Below are 22925 nucleotides of genomic sequence, written 5' to 3'. Positions count from 1 at the left end.
GAGACTAGATGTCGTGGTGCATATCTATAGTTCTGGCACTGGAAAGGCAAAGTCAGGTTGGTCTCTGGAGTTTGAGGCCAGCCTGAGATACATAGTGAGATTCTGTCTCAAAATAAATAAATAGAAAAGAAGGAAAAGGAGAAGCAGTGTGTGCTGATGCATTGTTCTTAACCCTAGCCCTGGAGAGACCACACAGGTAGATCCTTAGGGCTCTCTGGCTGGCCAGCCTAAGCTACTTGGTATGTTCCAGGCCAGTGAGCGAGCCTGTCTCAAAACAAAAGCAGAAAGCCAGGGTAAAGTTTCCTGAAGAACTACAGCTGAGCTTGTGCTCTGACCCCCACACACAACTACCCCCCCTACACATACCTGTATAAACACACACAAAGTATGAATCATAAAACTGGCCTCAATATTAGCGCCTCTGTGGGTAAGTGGCTGACCAGAGCTCATCAGCCAAGAATTACATTCACTATACAAAGAGACCACTTTCAATTGGTCAGCCTTTGATATTACACTGTCATACTGAATGTGGGACAGAATGACACGGTGCTTATGATTGTGTGCCTTCAAGCTGTCCTACCTGGGGTGAACCCAGGCAGTAACACCTACTTACCGAATAACCTTGGGGCTGCTACTTAAATTCTTGGTTCCTCAGTTTCCTCATCTGCAAAATGAAATGATAGGACCTGTGTGGATGCTGCACACCAATGATCCCAGCACTCTAGAGGCAGATTCAGGGAGATCCTGAGTTCCAGACCAGCCTGGGCTATGTATAGTGTAGCAAGAATCTTAAAAGTTCTTATTAATAAAAACAAACCCAGGAGCCAGGTATTGGGGTGAATGCTGGAAGATGAGAGTAGCAGAACACAAACCACAGCTGACCTCACCTCACCTCGGCAACTTCTCAGCTGATCCTGTTTCCTCAGACTGGATGGCTCTCAGCTGAACTCTGCTGCTCAAAAGCCTAAAAGCTTAACCAGCCTAGTTCCTGGTTTTCACTTCTTATATACCTTTCTGCTTTCTGCCATCACTTCCTGGGATTAAAGGCATGAGTCACTATGCCTGGCTGTTTCCAGTGTGGCTTTAAACTCTCAGAGATCTGGATGGAGCTCTGCCTTAGGAATGCTAGGATTAAAGGCATGTGTGCCACCATTTTCTGGCCTCTGTATCTAGTGGCTGTTCTGTTCTCTCACCCCAGATAAGTTTATTAGGGTACATAATATTTTGGGGAACACAATATCACCACAGTATAGAGACTCTGCCTCAGAAGAACAAAACAAAGAAATAATAGGTCTTAGTTCATGAGGATGTGGGAGTTGATTTATTAGGTTTTCCCATCATCATCATCATCACTATTATCACCGTCATCATTAGTGTTACCATAGAAGCAGACAGCAATGCTGTCCTAGAGGGTACCCAGTGGTCCCGGGCAGTGGTTGTTTTACCCAGCACGTGCCCTGCCAAGTCTTTTCTCTCATCACTGGCCAGCTGCACTGACCCTCAAGATTCCAGAAAAGACTGAGGAGCTGGTACACGGAGCTACCTATTTTTCTCCCTGACAACTGGCCGTGTGAAGAAATCTAACTTCTGTTTGGGTTGGGAGTCACCTGAGGGTTTTTTAGCTCCACTCAGGGAGTCTCCCATTACCAGCACCTTCTCTGAGGCAGGCAGCAGAGTGTAGCTGCCTTTTCTTGGTGCCACGTTAGGGCAGGTGTATAAGTCCCTGCTCATGTCTGAGCTGGGCTTATTTCCATGGTTGCTGTGTTCTGCTTGGACAGGGATGAGCATTTGTTCTCATGATTCTGTCTGCAGAGAAAAACTATATGTGCGTGTGTCTCTTCTCACAGGCAAATTTTACTGCAAGCCCCATTTCATCCATTGTAAAACCAACAGCAAACAGCGGAAGAGACGGGCAGAGCTGAAGCAGCAAAGAGAGGTATGTTGGTCTCAACATGCTGGGAGAGCAGAGGCGGTCCCTCCCCCTTGAGGAGGTCCCTAGAGGCATCCTCAAAGTGAGACAGACTTCTCTAGCCCTGAAGGGGCAGAGACTGCTCCCAAATAAATAAGAGTCCCTTCTAGAGTGTTCTTTTGTCTTGGTCTGTTCAGCAGCCTCTGGGGCTGGCCCTGCTGCAGACACCAGCTCCCTGATACGTGGCTAGCTTTTTCTGAGACATCACGAAATGTTTGCACATGTGTCCAGACTGGGCTGTATGTGGAACTATGCAAAAGCCATGTGGTCCCTCTGTGCCCAGGAGCCACGGGGCACTGCTTGCAGGAGGAAGGCCAGGTTTCCAGGTCCCTTCCTAGGCTTTTAAGGCAGCCACTGAATGTATCCCTGATTTGTGGTAGCGCCCCCCCTGGCAGCTCTCGGGAAAGAGCTTCTCTCCAGTTTGATGAATCACCTAGCACCAATTGAAACCGGCAACTTGAACTTTCCTAATGGTACAGTCATAGGCTCACCATAGGGAAATGGGAGAGTAAACAGAAGTAGAGCACTAAAATCACCCATGACCACTCACCTTGGGAAAGCTCGGGTTGACATTATGGCAATCGTTCGAGACTACTGACACTTGGAAGAGTTGACATTGTGTTCCATCACCTCTCCTTCCAGATGTGTCCCTGTGTGAGTAGGTCACACCTCTATGGCTTTCTCAGCTTTATCTCCACTGACAGTATATCAAGAACAGTTTTCTGTGATACTGAAAATTCTTTTTAAAAATTTTCCTCATTTTATTCTATGTGCATGGGTGGTTTTTGTTTGTTTGTTTGTTTTGTTTTGTTTCTACATTTATGTCTGTGTACCACATTTGTGCCCTGTACCCATGGAGGCCCAGGGACTGGAGTCACAGATGGTTGTGAACCACCATGTGGGTGTTGGGAATCAAACCCAGGTCTTCTGGAAGAGCAGCCAATGCTTTTAAACCATGGAGCCATTTCTCCAGCCCCTATATAATCTCAGCACTTGGGAGGTTGAAGCAGGAAGGTTTGAATTTGAGGCCAGTCCAGTCTACGTATGAAGTTCAAGGCCTGTCTGAGCAACTTAGTCACACTCTAACTCAACAAAAGTGGGGAGGGATAGGAGAAGAGGGGAGGCCGTGCAGAGCTGACAGTTAAAAGTAAAACTTTTTTTTGTTTTTGTTTTTGTTTTTAAATGGGATAGGATCTCATTGTATAAATTTGACTGGCCTGGAACTCAATAGCTAGCCCAGGCTGGCCTCAAAGTCACAGAGATCTACCTGCCTCTGCCTCCTGAATGCTGTGATTAAAAGTGTGCACCGCCACACCTTGCTTAGGTGTATAATTTCTAATGCTATTAAAAGATTGTATTTTATGCATGGTCAGTAATCTGCTCCAGTAGTTCCATCCTGTTGGGCTTTTACACCATTTAATACTTTTATCTTGCAAAGATTTTTTACAATGAATATATTTGCATACAAATCTTAATCCCTATTTCTAATTATTCCTGTGCTATATAACAATACAAGTAGGTATGCAAGGTCGAATGGCATGCATATTTTGAAGGCTAGTGAATGGTATGGTAAATTTGCCCCTTTAGACAAGTTGTGTCCACATTCCACACCAGTATGGGAGCCGCTCCAGTTCAGAGTTGTCCTGGCTCAGTCTGCTCTATTGGAGGCAGCCTCTGAGACTCTTGGACTAAGTGCTCTTGCTTTGCTGTCTTTCTCAGGAGGAAGGCACTTGGCAGGAACGGGAAGCACCTCGGAGAGACCCCCCCACGGAAAGCTCTTGCGCAGTGGCGGCCATCAGCACGCCAGAAGGCAGCCCCCCAGGTATCTCCACCTCCTTCTTTAGGAAGGCACTGAGCTGGCCTTTCAGGCTGACAAGAGGCCTGCTCGACCTGCCCCGGAGCCTGCTTAGGTGGATGCAGGGACTCCTGAATGCTGCTGGCCACCATGTCAGGGACAATGCTTACAACTACTGCTTCACGTTTGAGCTCCTGTGCCTGGGGCTGCTGCTTCTCTGGGCCTTCTCCGAGGTCCTGGGTGCCATGTACAGGGAGTCTGAGGAATCCCTGGCGAGCATCCGCAGCTGGTTTCTCAGGTTCATCCCCGTGAAGCTGCAGTGAGGCAAATGCTGCCCCACAGTGCCCTAACATTTCCAAGTATAGACTGCGTGCGACATTTGTAGATTGCGCAGGCTCTGGCCAGCATCTGTAACCAATTAGCTCCAAGCCAAAGAGTCCCACGTTGGCCACCTCCACCTGGCTTTGACAGGGTCGAGCATCTATTCATGGTGCTAGGGCCAGGGACAACATGAAGGATTTTTTTTAAACAGCTTTGTATTGTTTTGTCTTTTCATACCAAAGCGAGCCATATTTCTGGGTTTACATTTCAATTTTTAACTTTTCATAAGCCAAAAGAAAGCATTATTTTTCTACAAGTATCAATACTTCTAACCGTTTTAACTTTTATCACCAGTTTTACAAGGCCCTCCAACTTGGCAATGAGTTGAGATTTATTGTTGCCAGCAGAGTTAATGAGCTGAGACTTTAGAGCCACAAAACAAAGAGAGCCATCACCAGACCAATGCCTTTCGATTTTGCAAAAAGATGTCACCTGTTCACAGTGGGTGCTGCGTTTGTTTGTTTTCAAGAACTCATATATGTACAATCAGTGAGGTTAAAAGGAAGAAGTAGAGGGGTAGAATAAACCAAAATGAACCGAAGCACACAGCAGCGCTCTGTCCCCGGGGTTGGGGAGAGGTATTTTACCCCTATCTTTTGAAGTCAAGAAGCCTGAAGGCTTTCCCTCATGCCCACCAAATCACAGCCAATGGTATATAGCACCACAGGGCTACTGCACTGCCAGCGTACATCCCCACCCCCACTCCACTAATGGGTACTGCAGTGAAGCCCGTTGGCACTTAGACCTGAATAGCTCTGTCAGGCTGAGGTAATGCTGAGGATAAACTATTTCAGATGGTGTGTTTTTCACCCCTATCTACTCCCCAACCCAGGCTGCAGACAGAGCCAAAGCCACTCAGGTCCATCATGGTCAGGCTGTCTCTCCCTGGTGTCCTTTGAACCTGAGGATACTTGCTGGCCCCGATCAGTGAGCCTTGCTGGTGGTCTCCTGGCTGCTCAGTCACATGGCTGCCTTGCATATTTCACCCACACAGTCAGAGAGCCTTCTCCTAGTGCCCCAGAAAAAGAAAAGTGTCTGGTCTTGGGGTGGCTTCAAGCCCGTAAGTGTTTTCTACTCTGGATATCTGGAAAAGCCTGCCGCTGTCCCCACCCAACTCTGATGCTCAGCTTGTGCAGCATGATGAGCAACTGGAGGGCTGCTGAGGGCCTTCTAGGTACTCAGGGGATCTGCCGTCACTGGGTACCGTACAGCTATGGAGAGCTGTGACCACTAGAGCACCCTCCAAGATAAAAGTCTGCTTAAAGACAGGCCAGCTTGAAAGCTTTGACATAAGTTTCTGTAAGGGGAAAGAGGGGCGCATTTCTAGAGACTCTGTCCTGAAGCCATGGGAAAGACAGGGCATGGCTGGTTTCAAGTCTGTGGGGACCAGCACCCCTGACCTTGTTGGATCTGTTGCCAGTGTGATGACGTACATTGTATTTGCCCCGCTTGTAGCTGGGGTTTTAATGGTCAAGCATGGTGGGAGAAGCCCTTGAGTCCTATTATGTTTCATTATGTCCCATGAACTCTTGAGGTCAGATTATAGTGATTTTCTCCAGCTCAGGGTGGGCTGAGATGCTCTGTGGAATGCTCTGGGAAGCCAGAGTGAACTCTCTAAAAAATGTCATGTACAGCCACAAGGAGGCTGGTTTGAATTACTCTGGTAGACAGGGTGTGTCTGTCACAAGGCCCAGACATCTATATGTTTTGAGACCTTGAACCTTCCTGGTGGGCAACAGCAGGGGCAGGTTCTGGGAGACACATACTCCAGAAATGAATTTGCCTCAGGATGAGGATGAAACCCCAGAGTACCATGGAGGGGCTGGGGGTTAGCGGGGCTAAAGGTCCTGGGAACATTTGTGGACAAGAGCGGGGTTTTGTGGATGTACAGACCCCATGCATCCACTCTTGGAAATGAATGGCTGGCCGCCACCAGGAAGGTCTGTGTCTCCTAAGCAGCAGGCATTTGTGGGGGACAGTGGTTGCTCTCTTGTCACCTCCAGGGCCTTTTCCTCTTGTGATGTTGTTCTGCTCCCTCGCTAAAACCTCCTTTCTGTCTTTCTCTTTCCAACCTCACACTGTGGCCGCCAGTGCGTTTCAGCCTTCCCGTCCTACACCCACTTCTTGGCTGACACTCCTGCTCTAAGGTGACTCATTTTCTTGGCAATTTTCGGAGAGAGGTACTAACCCCTAACCCGCTTTCCGCACCCCATCCTCTGCGTCGATGGTACTGGGTAGCACTAACTGTGTCTTGCACTCTAACGGACTCCCTAAGGCATGAGTGGTTAACAGCATGGGGTGGGGGTCAGCTTGGAAGCTGTGTTCTGCCTTCCCTTCTTTGGAGCCCAGCCAGCAGCCTGGGTCCACAACAAGTGCATGCCCCCCTCCTTGCCTCGCTGGCCTCTATGCATGCTTTCTCTGCTGCACCTTCAAAGGCTCTTGTCTTCTTGGGAGGGTCTGCCATGATTGTGAGATAATACCGTATAAGGAGGGCTCTGTGGCCTTTGAAAACATTTCTGTTTAGTGACCTTTTGAAAAGAACCTGTCTAGGAATATCTTCTTCAGCCAGTTCTAATCCAAAGATTACCAGTGCCTTTGATTGGAACCATAAGTGACTCAGTGTGGCGAGGTTTTAAAAGTGGGCTTGTTCCCAGACTCTGTGACCAGTTTGACCCACGCTCTGTGCTGTGACTACAATGAGACTAGCAAGCCCTTCCTCTGTTTCAGCAGAGTTAATCCTAGGGCCTTGCCATGCCTTTCATATGCCTCTGGGCTCTTACATCCATACTGGTTCAGAAGCTTTAATCAGAGCAGTCATGGTCGCAGGACAAGCGCTGGCTTTCAGAAATAACCCAGGTCAGCCATTGTCAATGGTCCTGTCAATCTATCTAAAGCCCACAGTCCCTCTGCTCACCTACCTGGACCAGTGGGATGGTCATGTGCTACTACAAAAAGTGGTCGCATGGAGGGGAGAGAGCAGTGTGAGTCTAGCCCCACCCACATCCTCAGTCGGCGGAGGCGGTCAGAGTCCGTCTGCCTGTAGCTAGAGCTACCCTGCCCTGGCTTCTGCCCAGCCCTGCATGCTGCACTTGCCTGCTGCACTGGCGCAGAGCCCAGCCAGTACAAAGCCCTCTCCTCTCCTCTCTTCTCTTCCAGCATTCCCCCTCTAAAATGTCAACCAAAGAGAGCCCCCCCTTGCTCTCAGCCTCTTAGCTAGCCTCCCCCCCCATCTCATGGCAAGGCATGTCTGTGACCCTAGAGAATTCATTTACAGTGCCATATGGAACCCTGTATTTTACACACAGCAAAATGATGTCTAGGTTTATTTATGATATTTGATGCTGTAAATGAAAATAAATATGGTTCTTTATAAAGCTCATCGTTTCCTCTCTTCTTTGCCGTGGAAGCTTCTAAATCTCAAACACAGGCACCGGTTTAGGGGAGCCATCCTCTCCTAAACTGCTGGCGGGGCTTGCACTTGTTGTGGCGGTGACCCGGGACTCTCTGGGGCTGTGCCAGGGCAATTGGAAATATTACCCCAGGGTAATATTTGGAAAAATGTCACCAATACTCCGGTGCCAGGCTTTGGGGTCTCTTCCTTAAAATGTGTGGTACTTTGCTGTTCTAGATGCTGGGCAGAGGAGGAATAGGGCCAGTGTGACCTCAACGTTTAGGAACAGGCTGTGTTGACAGCCGTCTGAACCCAGTTCCCCGGCACCTGCAGGCCATGGCTCTGTAGGAGGGCTTCACCAAAAGTCCCACCTGTTTGCTTCTTACAGAGAAAAAAATGAGTCTTTTCATGGTTTGCACTGGTCTGCCCAAGTGATGGGCGAAAGGTAAGGGGGATGGAGTGGGAAGGAAGTCTCTGGAGGGCAGTGAGCCAGCAGGTGTGATCATCAGCACCCTGTGCTATGGGGTTCTGCCCACCTGGCCACTCGGAGCACAGTGCCCAGCAGGCTCTGCCCAACTCCACTCTGTGTGTGGGAAGGACTTGGAGTCTCCCTTGACTATTCTGGACAGTGCTAGATCTCCCCAGGGAGGAATGTCTGCCATTGCCAGACTGGATATGGTTGGGCTTCTAATACTAGCTTAAGAAGCCTCCTGAGGACTATGAGGGCCCTGGCATCTCCCAGAGAGGATTTCTGGAATTCCAATCTCCAACTCAGTTGCTGGTGCTTGTATCTGCCTTCAGAGCCACCTCAGGTTGTGACCCGGGGTCCCTGTCTCCTTCACTTCTGTTCAAGGAAGGCTCTTAGGGACCAGAGATCAAGTGGAGGGATGGGCAAATGACCAATTCCTTTACCTATGCAAGTTACTGCCCGAGGCATTATTCTAGGTCCAAGAGACATTGCAGTGGGCTCCACAGCCCTTGTGCCTCCCTGACATTTAAGAAGTGCGAGCCTTAGATTGCTCTTTGGATTCTGATTTGGCTTGTCTATGCTCCTGCTCGTTCACCCGTTTACTTCATTATAATAAGCACCTACTGTGTGCTAGGGAATACAGCTCATCTTGCCAGTCTCTCTAAGTCTTGAAGGCTCATGTTAAGTCTCTAATGGAGCCTTCTAGTGAATAAGTTTAAGTGTTTGGTTAGCTTTCTCATACCTGCTTGCAAAGTATCTTGACTTGATTTAGTTTGACTATTATTATAACCCTACATAATTTGTATTTGGTAGAATATTCTTTAATCCAAAAACATTGGAGACTTAACTTTTTGTGGTTGGGAGATCAAATCCAAGACTTTGTATAGGTAGGCAAGCACTCTACCAATCCTAACACTTAACATTTTAAAGTAGTCTAATAGAATTAAATATTAAGTAGAGGGACTGGAGAGATGGCTCAGTGATTAAGAGCACTAGCTACTCTTCCAAAAGTCCTGAGTTCAATTCCCAGCAACCACATGGTGGCTCACAACCATCTATAATGCCATCTGATGCCCTCTTCTGGCATGCAGGCGTACATGCAGAAAAGAGCACTCAAACAATAAATAAATAAATAAATAAATAAATAAATAAATAAATAAATACCTTAAAAAATATTAAATAAAAGTTCCAAACACAAGTCAGACAAGGTGGCTATGCCCTCAATGCCTGCACTGGGGAGGTGAAGACAGAAGGGTCAATAGTTCAAGGTCACCCTCAGCTACAAAGCAAGTTCAAGAAAAACTTGGCTACATGAAACCCTATCTCAAGAAAATACCCCACCCCACCCCCAAAAAGAAGTTCCTATTGGAAAAAATTTGTGTTATATGTAATATACTAATACACACACATATATACACACACACATATATATGTATTAAATACAATTAAATATTTGTTAGATCAAAAGGGATAAGTCTCTGAGTTTTAGAACTACTGACAAAAACTAATTCATGTGGGGATTTGGCCATGTACACTTTAAATATTTTTAAATTATGTGTGTGTGTGTGTGTGTGTGTGAGAGAGAGAGAGAGAGAGAGAGAGAGAGAGAGAGAGAGAGAATGTGGGTTTGTACACATAAGTAGACCCTTGGGTGCCAAAAGAGGGGATTGGATCACCTGGAGTTGAAACTAAAAGTGGTTATGAGATGTCAGATGTGGGTGCTGAGAACCATACTCAGGTCCTCTGGAAGAGAAACGGGTGCTATTAACCACTGAGCTACCCCTCCAGCCCCAACTATCTGCATTTTAAAACCAGCATGAAAGCTAGGCATGGTGGCACATGCCCTTAATCCCAGCACTCAGGAGGAAGAGGCAGGCAGATGTCTGTGAGTCTAGGCCAGTCTGGTCTATACAGTGAGTTCCAGGACAGCAAAGGATATGTAGAGACCCTGTTTGAAAACTCCATAAATAAATAAATAAACAAATCATGTAATTGTAAAAATTAAAATATTAACTATGCAGTCAGACTGGAAAAAAGAAAAAAATTGAATTAAATATAATAACACGAAAGTTCACGGCCATGGTATTTAAAGAGTCCACTTAAAGCAGGCGTTCCTGGGCATCTCCCACAGTAACACTCACAAAGTTAATCTTTACTGAGCAATGACCCAAGGATAAGTAAGGAAAGGCTGTGAACAAATAGTTCCCACCTATGCAAATTCAAGAAGTAAACACTGGAAAAGAAAAAGGAAGCATTTGGGGGAAACGTCCTCTCCAGACTTTCAAAAGAAAGTAAGTGAATCCTGTTATCCACCTAGTCAGCAGGGGAGACAGAGAAGTAGTGATGGTGAGGAAATATAGGAGTTTAGGACTGGCAGCAGGGACAGTCTGTCTCCTGAAAGGCAATAGAGCAACCAAGATTAAGTCTCAGAAAAGGGCCTTGACCTTTGGCCCAGTAAGAAAGAAATCTCCGTGTACATTGAATAGTGAGTGCCGCGTCCAGAGTGGGTGGCCTGTTCCTCGTTCCTCTGGACTGTTCTTTTTGTGATTTAATACCCCACCACCCACCACTACCCCAAAAATCTTTAGTCAAAGAGTGTCTGCCTCCGTTACTGCCCTGGGGCATCTGCTACCTGCCCAGCACTTTCTCTGTGGCCATCTCTGGGCCAAGCTCTTCAGGTCCAGCCCCTTATTAGTGCTGGCTCCTTGTAGCGCTGTGAAGTCCGTGCAGATAGGAAAGAGGATCGTAGGAAAGGCCATTGGTGCCAGGCAGTCGAGTTCCAGCGACATCATCCTCCACTGTGAGTGAGCAGAGAGCACTGGGGCCCACACTAGGTATCGGGGCTTTGACCCCTGGAACTTTGTTCTCACCGGGTCCCGGGTGAGCCCCCTCTGTACCAGGAGCTAACGGAGCCTCTGGCATTAGGTTTTGGGAAGGTGGAATCAACAAGCCAACCCAGGACAGGGCCTGGGACTCTGCAGTCGGGCATTCTACTGAGCTCTGGATGGCACCTCCCTGGAGGGATTGCTTCTGGGAAAGCTTCTTTCTGACATTGTAGATGAGCTGAGGCTCCACCACCACGAGGTAGGCGGACACTGGACAGAGGCCCTAGAGCATGCTGGGAGGTACCATCTTTCCTCTCTTATACTCTTATCCCCAGCCTCTTGAAGGCAACCAGCTACTTCCCCTCAGACACAGGGCTTAGCTCGAGAGTCCCACCTCCTGTCACCTGTCAAAGGCATAGTGTGAGGAGTGTTCGAGCCTCAGCTAAGAGGAAACACAGATTCTGGATGTGTTGCTGCCTCCCCACCCCACCCCGTCCCACCTCTCCCCACCCCACCCCCACATCGACCTGGACATCTTTTAGGCAACTCTAGCTCAGATCCTTCTCCAACACCAATTTTTTTTTTCCACCAAACAGTCTCCACTGTTAACCATCTCCTTTACAGCAAAGAACAGTGCCTGCTTGTTTATCTCAAAAGCCGTGGAGCCATGCTTGAGTCTGCTTTGTCCTGGACCCACACCTCGCTCAGCTAGAATCCGTCCTGAGGGCTGGGAGAGTATATTTAGGCTGGGAAGGTCTTGCTGGTGTCCAGCCATAGTTCATGACAGAGCCCTAAAGGAGAAGGCACACATTGTGCATCATGCCATCCCTACACAATGCCTCCACTTGTCCCCTCCTTGCCTTCCAAGGGCTGTCATCCTCACATGCATCCTGTGACAAAGCAGATTTGAGTGCCCCCTCCCCCAACCCCAAAGGGATGCACCTGAAGTGATAGCCGTTCCTATGGTAACTTTGACACCAAAGTCTTGTTAATGTGTCACAAGTCCACCAGGCCAGGTACATCCTCTCTCCTGTCCTCACTGTCTCTAACACAGGAATCCAGGTGAAATGGAGACAATAAGTAGAGTAAGGAATGTTCTACTCTTAGAATCTGGGCTCTGGGTGGGCCAAAAGGAACTGATTGCTGTCTTTGATCCATTGAGCCCACGTGTGGCTATGGCAAGGGGCCCACCTAGACAGAGTGACCAGCCTCTCAACTATGTGGGAGCCCGGAAATGCTGTCAGATCTGTATCATCAACCAACACCAGGCCTAGCCAGGTGCAGACCCCATCTGGCCCTATGGCAACGCCTACCACACCCTCTATCCCAAGGGTGCTAGAAATCGTTGCCTAGCACTGGCCTGAGAAGGATGATAAGACACACGCCCCAAGGCTGCCTCCCTTCCTGCCTTCCTAGATTGCTGCAGGAGGTAGCGAACTACCTTCCAGAAATTCCAGGTCTTCCCCTTCCCATCTTGTTACCAGAGTTATTAGGGACAGAGCCAGGACCCTAGGAGTCCTAACAAACCAGGCTCAGCCACTTATCCTGAATAGGCCAGTTAAGCAGACTGATAACAGAGAACGATGATCCAATGTGACTACATTAGGAAGAAAAACAAAGACATCTAGTGAACCACTACTGCCCATCTCACCTTCCCCCCACTCACTTCCATACCCCCACCCCGCTCATGCTCTGGGAGCTGCTATCTGTTCTTGGGATCCATGTGAGGTTGGCATTTCCCTAGTGTCCGGCTCAAGATTTAGGATGAAGGGTCAGGAATGGGTAAACTCCACCGAGGCCTACAGCATCAGGTTGGGCCTGGTTCCCTTCCTCTCTAGGCAGAGGTGTGGCTTCCATCTGGGAGGGTATAGCTTCCCTCCCATGTCTGTTTAGCTGAGTGTGTCTGTCTCTTTGCTTAGGCTTTTGCTGGGGCCAGAAAGGGCCCTCTAAGTAATGCTATCTATCGTGGTTTCATTCAGCAGAGGTGGAACTGTGTGTCCATATACTGCCCCCCCCACACACACACACAGGGTCTTTGACACCTGGGGAAAACAGCGAGGCAGGTTGACCAGGCTTCTGGGTAGAGGGTAGACCCAGAGACCCCATGGCTACCTATCCATGTATTCATCTCTGAACATCCCAGGGTACTCCACTTCCTCTAGAAAATGTGATGAGTCACTCTTACTTCCTCTAGAAAATGTGATGAGTCACTCTCAGAAGCCCCTGGGGTGGCAGCAGTGTCTTTGAGCACATGTCCTGCTGAGGACCTCAACAATGCCAAGGACAAGTCTTCCTCCCAAAGCAGTGATAACCGCCCTGGTAATGTGTGGAAGGGCTGCCCGCTCAATCTCCGTCATCTGCTGATAGCATCGTAGCTATCTACCTGCCTGTGCTGCCCGTGTGCTCTGCCATCCTGCGCTGCATATGCTGCAGGGATGGAAGCCCTGCAAACTGTTCTCCGGGGTGCCTTGAACTAGCTTCCTGTTAGGTTTGCGAGCAGGATGCACTGGTGGAAAGGTGGGTTGCAATCAAGAGAGGAGCCAGGGTGTTAATCCTGACACCCCCACCCTTAGTATCATAGCAGTGACCTTGGCTTCTGGGGTCTGGTAAGGCTGGCTCTTCACCACCATGTTCCTTGCCCGCCATGACCTCGCTCTGCTGAGCTCTTTGGCTGGGGTTCTGTATTCCAGTTGTTTCCTGATGCCTTGATTTTCCTCCACACATTTCATTCTCAGCTCTTGTCCATGGGAAGGGGGCGGGGGTGGCAGGGGGAATTTCTTCAAGCCCCATACCAGAATTGACTCTGGTAGTTAGGACCTTGAACAAATCTTTCAACTCTCAATGGGATGTGTGGCCTCTTCTGCTTCCTATTCCTGAGTCTAAGGGTTACTGGGTGACTCCACAGGCTGGATGTCTAAGGATGGGCTCCAGGTCTGTCCCTCCATGTACCCTCAACCAAGGATCCAGGCTAGCTAACAGAACAGCAGTCATCAGAAACAAGCTTTCTCAACAAGAACATGAGTGGCAATTCAACCCAGCAAGGCCACTCAAAGCCCCGGCTCAAATGGGTCACAAATATCCAATGATTGTGGCAGACAAGTGTTACGTTGCTGGGGCAGGGGTGTGTTCTGCCTACTCTCAAAAGGACTACAGCATCAAGGACAGAGTGTGACTCTGTCCAACCAGACAGACATACAGAAGGGCAACATGTGACCATCTGTGGGCATCTTAACCAATGTTTCCATTATCTCAGCAAGGAAAAGGGAGTCACAAAATGCTTTACTTGAAGGAGTATACGAGTGTTACACACTTAGTACAAGTCGGTGCTCAAACTATCCCTGGCATATACTGGGGACCCAATAAAAGTAAGCTGCCACTGCTATTATTACTACCAGCACTGCAAACACCAGCAAAACCAAAACCACCACCATCATCACCGTACCTAACACCATCACCATAACCATCGCAACCACCACCACCCAAACCAAAACTACTATTACCACCACAACTACCATCACTGCTACCAAACCCACAACCACTTTTATCACCACCATCACCACAACCACTGCTACCATCATCATTAGCAAAGCAGCCGGTAACTACCCCCAAATACCTCCCTTCCCAGTTGCACTAACATAAAAGCATAGGCACGTGTGCACACACATGAGTTTGCACATACACTGGAGTTAGACGAGACAGACCCCTGGTTGGGTCTGCCTGGACTCACATTTTATTTGACCTTATAGTATTTTAAAACTTCAGGAATTTCACAGAAAGCTCAGACTTCTTGAATTGTCTTTACAGGTGGGGAACACAGCTAAGCAGATGCCTCTTCCAGAGACTGTAGGGTGAAAAGGAGAGACCTGGGTAGACGCATGAACATACAACACTTAAGGGTGGAGATAGAGAGAGTGGGGAGAAAATCCGTCAGAGTAGAGAAGGGTTAGAGTCAAGAGCCAGAGGAGAACCTGGGGGTGGGGGGAATCCTGGGAACTGGATCCAGCAACAAGTAGGCTCCAGGGAATTTTCCAGAAGTGAGAGGCAAAGGTCTCATAATTGTAGGGGTTGGTCAAGGGAAAGCTTGCCCATCTCTTCCAAGATTGGCCAGAATGAGGAGAGTGAATGGGCTGGAGGCGGGACCTCCTGTATAAGCACAGATGGAAGCAATCCAGTAGGTGAAGTCAAGAACACAGGAAAGAGAGAAGACAGTGAGCCATATTGGGGGTGAGAAGTGAGAGGGAGCCAAGGCCAGCAAAGGGCTAATTCGAGAAGGAATGTGGGCAGCTGCTTCCCTGTGACAGGAGAAGGCTCACCACCTAGCTAGTGCCAGGCTGGAGTCGGACTCATGCATTCAGCCACTCAGCAGGCATCTCACGGGCACCTGCTTTACAAGGCATGATTCTAACAACAACCAAAACAGACAAAGCATTGCCCACATCCTGGTAGTGGAAGGAGAAAAACAAAGATGGGAATTATACAGCTTATTGGAAGGCAAGACTCACTATGAGTAATAATAAAGGGGAGCAGAGTGTGTGGCCACCTTCAGCAGGACACTTCAACACTGAGATGACATTTGACCAATGCTTGCAGGCAGTGACGGGAGCATCCAGGGACGGCACTGAAGAGCAGATTCAGGGACAACATGAGGGGCCTGAGACGGTGCCTGTCTGAGTCCTGAGGGGACAGCACAGTGGTGAGAGAGCAGGAGCAGAGCAAGCCAAGGGACAGTGTGAAGAGATAAGGCCACAGAGACCACAGAGCCTAATTAGATGGGACTCTTCCACGTCTCAGAGTGAAACGAGGAACCTCTCAGGGGATCCTGAGCAGACGTGCCATTCTCCAACTTGTATTTTCATGGGTTGATTCTGGCTGCTGTTGAAAGACTGGGGGATGGGGCTTGGCAGGAAAGAGCTGGGGGCCTAGGTAGAAATGTTTAACATCTGGAAAAGATGTGATGGGGCCAGGCCTTGAGGTGTGGCAGGGAAGAGACGCCATTCCTGGCACACTTGAAGGAAGAACCACCGGCACTTGTAGAGGACTTTGTGAAGGATGAGGGTGGTATTGAGTATGCTGTTATGGTGCCAACCTAAGCCACCTTAGCTTCAGGAGCCACTGAACTGGGCGTGGTGATGGGTGGAGCAGGTGCTGGGGAAAGTGAAGATGGAGGACTCTCTTTGGATTTATTGCATGTGGTGTGTCTGCTAGACACCCATGTGGAGATGTCAAGTAAGAACAGGAGACACTCATCCAGATGCAGGGGAAGCATCCAGGCTTCGGGTGCAAACCTGGGACCCCTCACTGTCCAGGATCACTGAGAATCATGAGAGCAGGCGAGACTGGAGACTTGAGTACAGACAAGACCGGTGCAGAGGAGGAAGAAGTTGGGAAGAGCTGTCTGGGAGCTGAGAGGAGCCTTTTGCGGATGACCTTGACAGGCTAGGCCACAAGGTCAATAGGCTGAGAACTGAAGGCCTGTGGAGATGACTTGAGGGTTAAAGGGCTTGCCGTGCAGTCATGAGGACGTGAGTTCGGATCCCCAGAAATCTACAGAAATGCCAGGTAGCTGGGGTGACCCCCTGTAGTTACAGCCTCAGGAGATGGTGAGAGGGGACTTCCAGAGTAGACTGGCTGGCAAAACTAGCCATAGCTCTGAGCTCTGGGTTTGGTTGTGAGATCCTGTCCTAATGAATGAGGTGGAAGAACAATCGAGGATGATTCTAGATATCCATCTCAGGCCTCCATTTGCACATGTGTGCGCATGGGAAGCTATGAAAATAGAAACTTTTTTTTTTTTTTTTTTTTGATTTTTTGAGACAGGGTTTCTCTGTGTAACAGCCCTAGCTGTCCTGGAACTTGCTTTGTAGACCAGGCTGGCCTCGAACTCACAGAGATCCACCTGCCTCCCGAGTGCTGGGATTAAAGATGTGCACCACGGCTGCCTAGCTTAGAAAAAAATTTAATGGGGTTTGTTTTATTTTTTTGATACAGGGTCTCATTGTGTAGCTCTAGCTAGCCTGGAACTCACTCTGTAGACCAGGCTGGCCTCAAACTCACAGAGACCCTCCTGACTCTGCCTCCCAAGTGCTGGGGTTAAAGGAGTGTACCACCACACCTGGTAGAAAGAATTTTTAAAGATGAGATCTAAGATGTCATCCCTGAGTTTAACAGCACACTGGCAGAGGCAGTTTGAACAAAGTCATCCAGAGGCCAGTGAGCCTGCAATGGATCCTGAGAACATCTCAGCACCTCCCTCCAGGTTAAATGGGATGATGTATGTAGTCATGTTTTACACACATCGAGAGTGCCCTAAGCATTGGGGTATCTGCTGGGCTGAGAGATGGCCCTGGACAGTGGCACAGAGGATGGAAAGGCCTGTCCTTGAACATCTGAGTGGACCAGAGGCTTCCTTTCCAGCATCCTATCCAGACACCTGGAGCAGCCAGTGCCCTGAAAGGGACCATTTGTTCCGCTATCTCTAGAGGCCCTATTCTCTCAGCAGATGAGCCCACCTCCCCCAAGAAACCAAAGAGTGTCCCTGAGCCCGCCCCAGAGACATGGAAGTTGACGTCACCTCTCCCCAACCCTCCGAATGGACTTCAGTGAGGATTGGCCCTGGGGAAGACATAGTCGGGCCGGATGTGCTGGCCGTACGTGTCCTGGTCACCAGTGAGGACAGCAGGTATGCCCAGACTGCTGAAGGATGGAGGCGGCAGCAAGGTGATGGTGGGGGCCGGCTGCATCTGGGATCTGCTCTGCTTTCTACTGGGAACTCCCAGCAGTAGGGACTCTCTGGGCCTGTGTCCTCACCTGTTAATGGGAACTGTTAGAGTGCCTTGCCTCTGAAGGAGCTGTAAGACTCACAGAATTGACATGTGCCCGGTATTTCCTGCTGCATAGTAAATCCTCCAAGGCTGTGTTGCCGTTTTCTCAGAGAAGGGAAAGGCCCTGTTTTCCTCCAGGAGTTCATTGTCATGCAGGCACACTGTCACAGGGAGAGGCTCCTGGGGCCCTCCAATGCTGATACATGGTGAGGGAGAGGCCAGATGGGCAGAGGGGAGAATATAGTTCTTAAGCACCCAGCATCCATCCGATCCACACCAACTGTGGTTATGAGAAGCGCAGCCCTCAGGCCTCTTCCAGCCCCCACATACACCGAGTGCATCCAGGAAAACATCAGTATCAACTGCTAATGAATGCCTAGACTCTGAGTATGTGACTGTGACTGTGACTCACACACCAGGCGAGGTTCTTGCTACCAGATATCTTCATCACCTGGGTAGACAGCCAGGGAAACAAGGAAAGACTAAATGAGAAAAATACCACGGATGTGTCGGGCAGAGAAAGAAAGTGGAGTTGTGTTATAAACAGGGTCGGGATGGTCACCTTAGACTGGATGGCCAGGAAAGGTTTCTCTGTCAGTCACTGAGTAAGTACCACAGTGACAGAGTGCCAAAGTAGCTCCAGAGCAAGTGGGTCGCTCCGTTTCATCACATGTGGGCCAGTAGCGAAGGGGCCTCTGTGAGACTGTGCTGGCCATGCTGGGCTCGCCCAGATGGGTTCTGGATCTAGCTGGCTGTCAGCTAGAGCAGTGGGAATGGTGTAGGAAGAGAATGGAAGGTCCACGTAGCCAGCAGCCAATAATGGGTGAAGTAGGGGTGGGGTTATCCTGGGAAGCTTGGGTGTAGTTCAGTGGTAGAGCACTTAACTAGCATGTGCTAGGCCTGAGTTTAATCCTCAGCACCAGGGAGGAAGAAGGGGAGGAAGGAGGAAGAGAGAGGAGAGAGAGGAGGGAGGGAGAAAGACTGGTTGATTAGTTTTGAAGGAATTTATATTTTATTCTGGGAACAATTGAAAGAGAGTTAAATTCTACATGGCACACCATGAACAGTGTTTGGTTATCTACAGGCTTCAGTGTGGAGAGCAGAGGCAGGATGGGGGAGACTGAAGGCAAGGAGAGACTTTGCAGGAACCTGGGGCTCCTGGGAGTTGGGGAACAAGGGTCAGAGCCATGGTGATGGATTTGCTGGTAGACTACACATGAGAATAAGAGAGCTCAAAGGCTTTTCCCCAGTCTTGACTTGAATTACTGAAGGGATGGTAGGAATATTAGGAATATTCTCGAGGCATCCGAGGGTGAGGAAAAGCAGAGTTTCGGGTTGTGGGAAAGCAGAATGCTCGATGTTGAGCCCGTTGGGTTTGACAGGGCTGTGTCTCTGTGCCGACACTGTCTGCAGTTGAGCATTAAGTCCACAGTTTCTGAGAAGCCACACACACACACACACACACACACACACACACACACACACACCCCACTTGAATCCCTGTGGTTTTCCTTCCGCCTGCCCAGCCACACAGCTGGTGGAGGAAAGCCATGTCCATTCTGTGGGTTAGGAGCTAGGTCTCTAGAGATGAGCTTCTTTGGCCCAAAGAGCTTAGCAGCCACACTCTTGTTGGCCTTTGTTTCCATTTGTGGGTTTGGTTTGGGGCAGTCTCGTGTGGCCCAGAGTGGCCTTAAATTCACTATGCAGCTGAGGCTGGTCTTAAAATCTTGATCTCACTGCCTCTACCTCCAAAGTGCTGGAATTACAGGTGTATGCTACCACACTCAGTTTATGAGGTGTTGGGGACTGAACCCAAGACTTTGTGCATGCTGAGCATGCACTCTACCAACTTACCCACATCCCCAGCCCTAGAGCCACGGCTTGGGAGGAAGGCGAGGGAGAACAGCCTTCACTGAAGTGGTTCAGGAGACCTGGGAGCGAACCTTCTTCCTGTTCTGTCCCAGGCTGTAGCATCCTCCGACTGTCAGAATAGTGCCCCAGCCTGGGAGCCTCATGAAAATGTCTTCTCACATTCTGGAGGCTGGAATATAATATCTGACCAAACTTTTTGGGGGAGATGAAACACACAGCTACTCACCCTAGAGAGGGAACCTACAACAGACCAAAGCGCAGATACCACCAAAGTCCAACTGGGTGAACCGTGAGCTTTAGTGGGGTTACCTACAGGAATATAGGTGAGGGGTTACTTGTAAGGAGCAGAAATGACTCAAAGACAGCTGAGTCAACAAAGTCCACCCCAGCATGGGTGACAGCTCACAAAGCTGGGAACCTGGAGCACACTGCACAGCCTGCAGGCAGCTCAATAGGTCAGAGAGTGTTCTTTCCAGGTGATGCAGTCAGTCTAAACCTCTTCTGGGCAGCTTGGCTGGTTTCTGCTCCTTCCAGGCGATCTGCTCTCAGAGCCTCCTTGTACCTCAGCTTGTCTGAGTCTTCTTGGCTGTTCAGCTCTCTCTCTTATCTGAGGAGGACGCTTGACTTTTATTGCTTACTCTGGCGGGGCGGGGTTTGGTCGATCTAGTCAGATTCAGGGACTTCCTGAAGCATTTTGAGTTGTTTACTTTCCTGCTTGTGGAGCTTCCCTGCAGAATGGACTGTGTCCGTATCAGAGGAAACTGTCATATGACAAGTATGAGATGAAAGGGTGGCAGAGGAGAATTCTCCTGGGGGCTCTGAGGGAAAAGGGGTCTATCTCAAGCCTCTCCCTGGCCTGTAGATGGATCTTCCTGTTTGCAAGGACAGCCACCTTCTAGGTGCATTTGTGTCCCAGTTTCTTTCTATAAGGGCACCAATCACAGGATTAGGGCCCACCATAATGACCTCATTTTAACTCAGTCACCTCTTTAATGGCCCTCTCTCTAAACACAGTCACATGCTGAGGTATTGGGAGCCACCCCCTTAGCATGGGAATCTGATAATCCAGGACATGACCGAGCTAAGTCTGGGCCCAGGCACAGAGGTAGCTGAGCTGACACCCTTGCTCCAGGCCCCTGAGGACTGTCCAAGGTGATGAGTAGGACATGGAGTGTGGGGGTGGGGTGGAGTTCTAGAGCTTCTGGCTCATCTTCCTCTTCCTCCTTCAGCTCTGATGCAGAATCTGACTGTGGCAGCATCGGAGCCCCCTGTGCAAAGGGCTGCAAAGAGAGGCCCCAGCTTCCAGAATCCACACCTCTATCAAAGCCCCCAACCCGGCACAGCTCCCTGAGGGAGCCCCTGACTAGACCCGTCTCTCTCCTGCACCGCGAGGAGCCACAAGCTAGCCATGGTAAGTTAAAGGGTCCACCAGGCTTCATCCAGGAACACAGACAGGGAGCAGGGACTAGGTACAGACCGGGGGTCAGGATCAGACCTAGACTCCTCCAGAAGCTTTGGGGTCATAAGTAGGATGACATCCAGTAGTTCTAGGCAGCTGTCGCATGTCATTGGATGTCACAGATAAGGAAATCTAGGTCTTTGCCTGGAACAGCCTCCTCGTGTCTCAGGGGCCCCTCCAGCATCCCATAGTGTTTGAGAGAAGAAACATGAGTCTTGCTATGTAGCATTAGGTAACTAAGTCTCCTAGGACCCCCTGAGCATACCTCTCGGGGTGCCACAGGAGGTATTACTGGTGTGTGAGGGGGTAGATGAGATACACCCAAACTTGACCTACACAGAAATGAGGGTACTTTTTCTACTGGAATCTTCTTCACACATGACCCCTTTTCATCTCTAGGTTCACATGTGAGGTGAGTGGCATCCAGCTCATTCTATGGGGCATGCTATGGTCTCCAGCCAGTGAGCCATGTGGCCAGGGCTGGTGACTCCACTCCTAAGCTCCAGCCAGCTAAGAATTTGCCTTTAGTAGCCCAGCTCTTGACTCAGTCAACAGCCACATAGCAGCAAATCAGGACATCCTCTGACTTCCTGGGGACCCCTGCAGGGCCATAGAAATCTGCTACTTGAAGGACCAACAGCTTTAAATGGCCTGTGAGAGCTGGTGGTCAACTTGTCCTGCATTGCCCTCTGGTGGCCAAGAGCAGAATCGCCAGCTGGTCCTCAACAGAGTGGGGGTTTCCCAGAAGACCAGGCCTGGGAAGAGCTCGGCCAAAACAAACACAGACACTTGTATAGCCATTTCCAAGCCTTGGAAACTCTGAATTTAACCTTCAATGTGGGACTTTAAAGACTAGGAAGTGTACAGGCACGGTATATGGCTAATGCCTGTAATCCCAGAACTCAGCGCATTAGGCAGGAAGATTGCCACAAATTTGAAGTTAGACCCAACCTGGGCTACAGGGTAAAACCCTATCTCAAAAACAAAAACAAAACAAAAACTTAATCCTAAGCATAACCCTGACAGAGGGAAGCTTGCCTGCCGTTCACCCTTTTCTCTGAGTCTCCTCTCTCCTCCATGGGACTTGAAGCAATTTGCCTGGACGCTGTAAATCAGAATTATGCGTCTGTCTGTATGAAAAATAAAGCTTCTGGATCAAGAATAACAAAGCCAGTTTAGGAGGCAAAGACTCCAGAGAGGCAGGCCATAATTCTAAACAGCCAGTTTAAAACTGTTCAGAAGGAAACAGTTTCGCCAGTTTAGAGGGAAACTCAGAGATGATTGTTCTCACTGTCAAAGAGGAAAAACACGTTGGTTTGTAGGTGTGCGCCGACACAACTTTTCTCAACGCTTGTCTGAGTTTGTAACTCTGCTGCCACTGAAAACCAGCGTGGGGAGAAAAGGGTTTATTTGGCTTACAGGTTATAGTCCTTAATGATGAAAGCAAGGGGAAGACTCAAGGCAGGAACCTGGAGGCAGGACCTGGAGGCAGGAACCTAGAGGCAGGACCTGGAGGCAGGAACCTAGAGGCAGGAACCTGGAGGCAGGAACCTGGAGGCAGGAACCTGGAGGCAGGAACCTGGAGGCAGGAACCTGGAGGCAGGAACCTGGAGGCAGGAACCTGGAGGCAGGACCTGGAGGCAGGAGGAGGAACCTAGGCAGGCAGGAACCTGGAGGCAGGACCTGGAGGCAGGAACCTGGAGGCTGGAGGCAGGAACCTGGAGGCAGGAACCTGGAGGCAGGAACTGGAGTAGCAGCTGTGGAGGAATGCTGCTTACTCCGCTACCTTTCTTACACAGCCCAGCCACCTGCCTAAGGGTGGCACCGCCCTCAGTGGGCTGGGCCCTCCTACATCATTAGCAGTTAAAGAAATACCTCCACAGACATGCCCACAGGAGGAGGGGTTCCCTCTTCCCAGATATGTCTAGGTTCCTGTCAATTTG

The 22925-nt window shown here is 49.5% G+C and overlaps 2 protein-coding genes across 10 annotated transcripts in view; both read left to right on the top strand.

Moving 5' to 3' along the window:
* Mical2 (microtubule associated monooxygenase, calponin and LIM domain containing 2) overlaps positions 1–7524 on the top strand; it is a 129058-nt gene extending 121534 nt beyond the window's left edge. For 5 of the 9 annotated variants that reach the window (XM_028875850.2, XM_028875849.2, XM_028875847.2 and 2 more), the window contains 2 exons: positions 1848–1936; positions 3689–7522. In XM_028875850.2, the coding sequence (XP_028731683.1) occupies positions 1848–1936; positions 3689–4087 (488 nt within the window). In that variant the 3' untranslated portion in view covers positions 4088–7522. Of the gene's footprint in view, positions 1–1847; positions 1937–3688 lie in introns of all 9 variants that reach the window. The other 4 variants (XM_028875852.2, XM_037211451.1, XM_028875851.2 and 1 more) reach the window with 3 other exon arrangements.
* Positions 3704–22925, top strand: part of Micalcl (MICAL C-terminal like) — a 61760-nt gene continuing 42538 nt past the window's right edge. Inside the window, 3 exon segments of the mRNA XM_028875854.2 lie at positions 3704–3791; positions 17330–17509; positions 20753–20934. Of these exon segments, the coding sequence (XP_028731687.1) occupies positions 17385–17509; positions 20753–20934 (307 nt within the window). The 5' untranslated portion in view covers positions 3704–3791; positions 17330–17384.

The sequence above is a fragment of the Peromyscus leucopus genome, chromosome 1, assembly GCF_004664715.2.
Source record: "Peromyscus leucopus breed LL Stock chromosome 1, UCI_PerLeu_2.1, whole genome shotgun sequence".
Lineage (NCBI taxonomy): Eukaryota > Metazoa > Chordata > Mammalia > Rodentia > Cricetidae > Peromyscus > Peromyscus leucopus.
This window is presented reverse-complemented; position numbering and strand designations above follow the sequence as displayed.